This window comes from Apis dorsata, unplaced genomic scaffold, assembly GCF_000469605.1.
Source record: "Apis dorsata unplaced genomic scaffold, Apis dorsata 1.3 scaffold_67, whole genome shotgun sequence".
Classification (NCBI taxonomy): Eukaryota; Metazoa; Arthropoda; class Insecta; order Hymenoptera; family Apidae; genus Apis; species Apis dorsata.
The window spans coordinates 205420-212695 of record NW_006263365.1 but is presented as its reverse complement, the minus strand read 5'-3'; the positions used below and the strand labels follow the sequence as shown (position 1 = coordinate 212695).

Sequence of the window (7276 nt, the reverse complement as noted above, 5' to 3'; positions counted from 1 at the left end):
TTTTTTTTTTTTTTTTTTTTTTTTTTTTTTTTTTTTCATTTTTGATGATTAGTGTATAAGAATCTTGAATGACGTTTTTCTATGAGATTATTGACTAATGATGAATTCATTACATGATACGCCAATGATAAAATATTCGTCCTTTTTGTGCATAATTTTTAAGTATCATCTATAACTGTTGTACATTCACCATAATCGCAGACTCGAAATGAAATTTGAACCTGGTACAGCTCCTTTTTTGTAATGTTAAAAAAACTGCAATATTTTTTACCAGAGGATGGGACGAGGGATATTCGTAAAAAAAAAAGAAAAATTATCGAGCCTTAGATCCGAAATTCAATAATCTTCTAATTATTCAATTTTTTTTCTCCGTAGGTTATTGTAACAATTATCATAATCGGTGAAATGTTCTTTATTTCTTCTTTTTGAATATGATTTTTTTTTAAAGTAAGATATTGATACTTTAATTAGGTATACCTAGCAATTGATTGTAAAAGTTACCAACGAATTTTTATCATGTGGAAATTAATTTTGCACGTCGATTCACTTCTTCAAGCGGTTATACTTCATTGTAGTGAAGTAATTACGTATATGAGTGAACATATTTTGTCTGTGATACATTTTTTGCGAAAAAAAAATCGAAAATTAGAAGGGATTAATGATTGGGCTTATTGAAAACGTGCTACCTGTGAAAATGACGTTTAAAAATCTTTTCAAGGTTAGAGCCCACATTTTTAAATCGAATAATCAATGGGCATTCGTAGATCTTATTTAAAATTATATTTAGAGACATATTTTGATCTGAATATTTACTATTTCGCGTAGTCACAGAGTATTAGAAGAAGAAAAAAAAACTTTTATTCTCGAAGAATTGAATCGAAACGCTATCAAATTTTATTTTATTTTTTTGAAAAAAAAAAAAATAGTGATTGAGAAAATCGTTTCATACGATGATTCTATTTTATGTTAAAAAGAAAATGTTTCAATTCATGTGAATAACAAGAACAGGAACAACTTAGGTAGCAAAGAAATCCTCTATTTTGAACCGACGTAATGAAGTAAGAACAGTCACTCCTTTCGAATCGATTATGCAAAAAATAAATTTAACGAGTTAGCGCAATTTAAACAAGAATTACTATTATTATATATTTGATTTGTTAATGTAATTTCCTACCTACTGCTGTATTAATTGATTAAATTAAATGAAGAATTTTGTTATATTGTAAAACATCAGTAATGAAATAAAAAAGAATGGAAGTCGTTTTGTGAAGAAATATTTTGTGATGTATCACTTACATATATGTCTGATGCGTTGCCAAAATAAAATATCTCTTTGCGATCTTTCTTTTGCAAACAAATGGAATTGTTTATTTAAAATAATTATTCTTTTCCATTTTTTCTCTTTTTTGCAAAATTAGAAATATTTATAATAATAATAATAATAATAATAATAATAATAATAATAATATGTAATAATTATGATCTAAATCGATATATTTTATGTATTCATTTTACATGAATATATTGTATTCTGAAAGAGTTTCGTAATAAGCTAAGATTTTATGCCATTATGTCTTATCTTTATCTTAATGAAGTTGTTTTAATTATATCGTTATCTCAATTAATCAATGTCAATCAACGAAAAACAAAAGCATTAAACTACAGACGAGATATAGAATAGACTTAACATTCGATATATACTTTTGTCCCATGCCTCGTAGAAACATTAGGATTTTCTTAAATTCATTTTAGTATTATTTTCAACGTTATTGATTCGATTCAAATTAAAATTGCAATTAAAATTAAATTTCAATAATTTTATAAATAAATCATTTTTCGATAAATTGTTTCAAAATTTTGTCGTACTTCATTTATTATTGGGCTAGACTTTTATTTGTTTAAATTCGTTGTTATCGAGGATTATATAGGATATATGTTTTACGAGGTTGACATTGTAGAGATACATTGTAAAACTAAAAATGTAATATCTATATTTTTTATATTAAAGATTAAGGCACATTGTAGTTTTGAAAGAGAAATGATGAATGTGTGTTCAATTAACATCCCATGAAAACTTTTGTTTGTGGTAGAGATAGGGGAAAAATTAGGCAATTATATTCAGAATATTATAAAAGAAACTAATATAGACAAGGAGAACAAATAAAGAAAAGGATAGAGATAGGATAAAAATTAGAAAATCAGCGCCATCTCTGGAGTGCTGCAAATGAAACTAATATAACAAAGAGAGAAAATAATAAGAAAAGAATAGAAATAGAATAAGAAATGACTGCTGGCGTCATCTCTTGAAAGTTATATAAATTTAAAATTCTTTAGTACTCAAGAGATGGCGCTAAAAATGAATTCTTACTTTATCTATCTTTTTCTTCTTATTTATTCTCCTTGTCTATGCTTTTTTTGTCTAAGGCACATTAGAGATGGCGCTGATATCATAATTTTTGATATATTTTCTTTTCTCTATATTTTCTCTATATGTTTTCTTTATTTATTTTATTGCATTTATATAAATTATAATAACAAAGGAATCAAAAAAGTTTAAAATATTTTTAATAAAAAAACAAGATAACAATTCGTATATTTTTATTATATATCATTTATTAAGATATGTATAAAAATAAAACATAATAGTGAAATAAAATGAATGAGTATCGTTGTTACGCATCGTTAAAGTATTTTTCAAAAATCTTTTTTTACATAGAATTAAAATCGTTTATTTAATATTGCTTCATTAAATTTAATTTTTTTTTTATATAATGATATATTTCAAATAAGATAAAAATAAAGTGTATAATAATAAATCTTAGCGATATATTTTTCGTTACATTTTGTTCATTTTACATAAACATATCATTGTATCCTGGAGGAGGTAAATGATCATTATCTGGATCACGTCGTGGTCTTGGTGGATCAAGATCTGGTGGACCAAAAGGATCGAATCTTGCAAACGGCGGAACCGCGCCACTGTAATAAGATAATTTTTTATTAAATTTTAATATTTTTTATATGCAAATTAAAATAAAATATTATCATTATTTTATTATAACTTACGATGGTAATCTGCCAGGAACTCCTAAAGCTGGTCTATATGGATCTATACGATTACGTTGCGGTGAAAATGGATCAAAAATCATACCACCGCCGCGTCCTAATGGATTTAAATCTGCGGCTCCTACATTTGTAGGATCAGCTGCAGGACGCCTTTAAAATTTTAAATAAAAATTTTAATTAAATATTTTTTAAGAAATATATAAAGATATTATTTGCTATATAAGAAAATATTATATTGAAAAAAGAAAATGTAATTATTTTAGGCATGTCATGGAGATAATAAAAATATTTATACCAATTACGTTTGCGGGATCAATAGTAGTGAAATATAAGATTTAATTCTGACTTTTTCGAAAAAAGAGATTATTTTTTCATGCTTGAAATTAAATGGTTAAGATTCATAATTCAAAAATTGATACAAAGTCATCCAGATTTATATCATCATTATGAAAATTCTGTAAAGATGTTTCACATATTATTTTTAAATTTAATACAATTAAAATCGCATCGATTCTCCTTTTTTTGTCTCCCTGTCAGGCCTTTTATTTAATTATAATTAAAACAGAGATTTTTAATTAAACTTTTTATGATAAGATATCAATTTTTTTATGAATCGATGCGAGTATTACCATTGTGATGATGCAAATGAAGATTGTGGCAATACCCTTAATGGATCACCCCTTAATGAATCATCTTCAGGTGTATTATATATTGTTTGAGTAGAATTTTCTGTTGTATTACTAGGAATCAATGTATCTATAATATCTGTTTGAATTATATTTATAATATTTTGATATGAAGGTATTACAACTTCCAATGTTCCATGGAGATCATTTATAGTTTGATTAATTGGAAACTGAATGCTAGATACTTTTTGATCATGAATTTTCTGTAAAATAGAATATTCATAAATATTATTTTGTCACTCTTCATCTAAAATATTATTATTTAAATTACCAATAAATTTACAAGTAGATCTTCATCAGATTTTATACCATGGAATATGAATAATTTTCCATTATTTATGTAACGTAATGTATAACTTGGTTGCATGTTCCATCCTTCTGGAAGTAATTGTGATCCTTTTTCTGATGGTTCAAATACTTTCTAGAACCAAAAATTATTATAAGAAAATCAATATATATTTATATATATTATTATTTTTATGTTATAATTTTTGTGAATTTAAATCATGACAATATGTAATTACAATAAAATTATTATTTAATTAATTAAATTATTTATCACAATTGACATATAATTAATATAGGTTATGTATTATAAAATTTTAGTAATTTCTTATAATTTAATTTCTTATTTATATAAATAGATTATGCTGAAAAATTATTATAAAAAATTCTATAACTGCGCAATAGTTTGTAAAAACAAGAGTTCTTTAATAACTTACAGAATCGCCGATTCCAATGCATCTAAATCCCTGTTTTATAAGATACCAATGAATGAACAGAATTAATAAGTCTTCCTTTTTTGTAATTTGTTTATTGTATATTTCTTGGAAAAGTTCAAAACCAAATATATTATTTGTATCAACCATTTTAACACTTAGTGACAAACAAGTTTTGAAGTTTCTCGATTTGTATTTACGCCATTGGTGTTTCAATGCAATTGACGATTTGCTTTCCGGATAGTAAAATATTTTTTTGGTAATTTACATATTATATATTATAATTGCTAAAAATAAATATGAATCTCATTTTTAATTTTTTAAATTTATTAGCCAAAATTTTATGTAATTAAATCATTGTGTAATTTTGTTGCATTACCGCCAAACAATTGAATTTTTTAAATTTCACATTTCTAAATTCAAATTTTTGTTATGGTATCTAAGATACGTAGATTTTTGTTAAAACATAGAATTTTATATAAATATTTATTATAAAATGTGAAAGAATATATTACAAATTTTTATGTAACAAGATTTATTATCAATATTATAAAAATTTTGTGTGTTATTAATAATAAGTAAATTTTTTATAAAAATTAATTTATTTAATATTTTTATTATGTACATATTAGATTCTGCTTTAGAAGATAATATAAACATATTATATTAGAAAATATTTATCTTAATAATTAGAATCTGAATCAGTATCTTGATCAAATGCATTAATTATTCTAGGTGGAGATGAACTACCTGAAATTTCTTCTTCACTTTCAGGTTCAGATTTATCTTTGATATCTAAAGCATAACGCCTCCAAGGAAATCTAAAACAAAATTTAAAAAATTATATAATATTTTTATTTGTTTTATTGTTTTATAGATTAGAATTATAATTTATTATACCTTTTCTTTTCATTAAAACAATCTTCAATGAAATTGTGTGTAACAATTTTAGAATAGTTCTTTAATTGTTGATGCTTTGGTGTATTTTTAAAGGCACAAATTAAATGAGAGCATTTTTTATTAGTTGTATTGGGATCAGCAACATATTTTGCTCCCATTTGAAGAGCCTTTTTCCTAATTTCATCTCTCTGTGGATTAACATAACCACTAAGTGAAAATGATACATCTTCAAAAAGCTTTGAAAATAATTTTTTTGGTCTTTGATTATCTTGCTTTTTTGCAACTTTTTCTGACCTGGTTGTCAGTTTAGGTTTTGATAATAATCCACAATTATTGCATATTTTATTTTCAGATTCATTTTGACATTGAGGACAATCTTGTTTTTTTTTATTTACATTTTCTTTTGATGAACCTTCTTCAGGACTTAAAGAACGTTTTTTACTATTTATATTACTATATTTTTGGTTTTCGTTCTTTTTTGTATCTTTTTTATTTATTTTAAATGAAGATGAAGATACAATATCACCAAATGGAGTTCTTACTACTGGTTTATCATTTTCAATTTTTTTATTTTTTTGTTTAGAATCATTTATTGAAATTGAACTATTAGATTCTTTTTTTTTAATTCCAAATACTTCTTCTTTTTTTCCAGCTTCTAATTTTTCCAATAGTGGTCTTTTCATTGGTTCTCTATTCTCTTCTTGTCGTATAGAAAAATTATTCATACTAGTTTCTTTAATCTTTGCAAGTAATTCACTTTTATAATCTGGTTTTTTATTGTTTATCATTTTCATATATTTTTCTTTTAAATTATCTATTAATTTGTCAGTATCTTCTTCTGGATTTTTCAATTTAAATCTTCCAAAAATATCTAACCCTAAATCAACTACAACTTCTGTTTTCAATACAATAAAAGATAATCCAAATAATTCTTTTAAATTTGCAGATTGCATGCAAGTTACTTTTACACGATCAAACTTTATTTTTAATGTGTCTGGATTAAGATCTTTTTTTGCAAATATCTGCACTTGATCTTTAAATTGGCCATTGACAGCTTCATCATGTGTTAAAAATTGATGGTTTACAATAGGAATCCAATTGTCAGGCTCCGATGAAGTAGAAGCAGTAACAACTACTACACAACTACGATAATTGCCAATGTCTAAACCAGTAATACAAGATGGTTCTGCCATTTGAAAAATAACAGTAGCAAGCATTTCTCCAGGTTTGGCACAACGCCATGAAGAATTTGAACGATGTTGCAAAAGATTAGAAACAGGATAGGATGAATGTTCTGAAGAACAACTTATTACTTTAGCAAGTTTAATAATCATTGATGATATTTTAAATTGATGAGACTTATAAAATAAAACACATTTATATTTTTATAGTTTAGAAAAAATTAATAGTTATCTAAAAATAAATCGATTTAACACATACCGCCAAAATTATTAATAAGAAGTGTATAGTATGTAAAAAGGCTATCGAAAATTTTATCGATATAGCTGATAATGTCGAAATGTTTTCGATATATAATTCGAGATATCGAAAATTCAATATGGAATTTATTATTTAATATATTAATTTTATCACAAGAGAAGTAAAATATATTGTATCTTTTTATATTTCAATTGAATATTTTGTAATAAAAAATTTAATTTGAGAAAAATTAATTTTTGCCAACGCTTTTTGAAAATTATTATCTAGAAATTTTTATATTAATGATAATTAGAATTTAAATTTTAAATAAATGTGAAATTATAAATAAAGTAAATTAAAATAAAATATCAATTTTATAATTTTCTAATCTTATATCATTAATATTTTATAATTTATATTTTATCATAAAAATATAAATTCGAAGAAAATCAAAAAAATTATACTAAATAAATATAAAATAATAAT

The 7276-nt window shown here is 23.7% G+C and overlaps 2 protein-coding genes across 3 annotated transcripts; both read right to left on the bottom strand.

Annotated features, from left to right (window-relative positions):
- Positions 1–2765: 2765 nt before the first annotated feature.
- LOC102674114 (proteasome inhibitor PI31 subunit) lies at positions 2766–4886 on the bottom strand. Of its 2 annotated transcripts, none has more exons than XM_006609968.1 (5): positions 4475–4886; positions 4024–4173; positions 3696–3955; positions 3067–3216; positions 2766–2979 (listed from the first exon to the last, which is right to left on the bottom strand). In XM_006609968.1, the coding sequence occupies exons 1-5, from the start codon at positions 4619–4621 to the stop codon at positions 2853–2855; spliced, it is 834 nt and encodes a 277-aa protein (XP_006610031.1). In that variant the 5' UTR covers positions 4622–4886; the 3' UTR covers positions 2766–2852. The 2 variants fall into 2 exon arrangements, with proteins under 2 accessions (XP_006610031.1, XP_006610032.1); XM_006609969.1 differs by having other exon boundaries at positions 4036–4173.
- Positions 4887–5057: 171 nt separating this feature from the next.
- LOC102673975 (DNA repair protein XRCC1) lies at positions 5058–6827 on the bottom strand. Its single transcript, XM_006609967.2, has 2 exons — positions 5372–6827; positions 5058–5292 (listed from the first exon to the last, which is right to left on the bottom strand). Exons 1-2 carry the CDS (start codon positions 6703–6705, stop codon positions 5154–5156), a joined length of 1473 nt encoding a protein of 490 aa, XP_006610030.1. The 5' UTR covers positions 6706–6827; the 3' UTR covers positions 5058–5153.
- Between the last annotated feature and the right edge of the window lie 449 nt (positions 6828–7276).

Bases quoted from the DNA above. Each gene is read 5' to 3' on its own strand.
- LOC102674114 (XM_006609968.1), bottom strand. From the start codon at position 4,621: ATGGTTGATACAAATAATATATTTGGTTTTGAACTTTTCCAAGAAATA. The intron at 3,956-4,023 runs GTAATTTAAATA...TCTATTTTACAG, and splicing joins ATCTACTTGTAAATTTATTG to AAAATTCATGATCAAAAAGT. The intron at 2,980-3,066 runs GTAAGTTATAAT...ATCTTATTACAG, and splicing joins GTTCCTGGCAGATTACCATC to TGGCGCGGTTCCGCCGTTTG.
- LOC102673975 (XM_006609967.2), bottom strand. From the start codon at position 6,705: ATGATTATTAAACTTGCTAAAGTAATAAGTTGTTCTTCAGAACATTCA. The intron at 5,293-5,371 runs GTATAATAAATT...ATTTTGTTTTAG, and splicing joins TGTTTTAATGAAAAGAAAAG to ATTTCCTTGGAGGCGTTATG.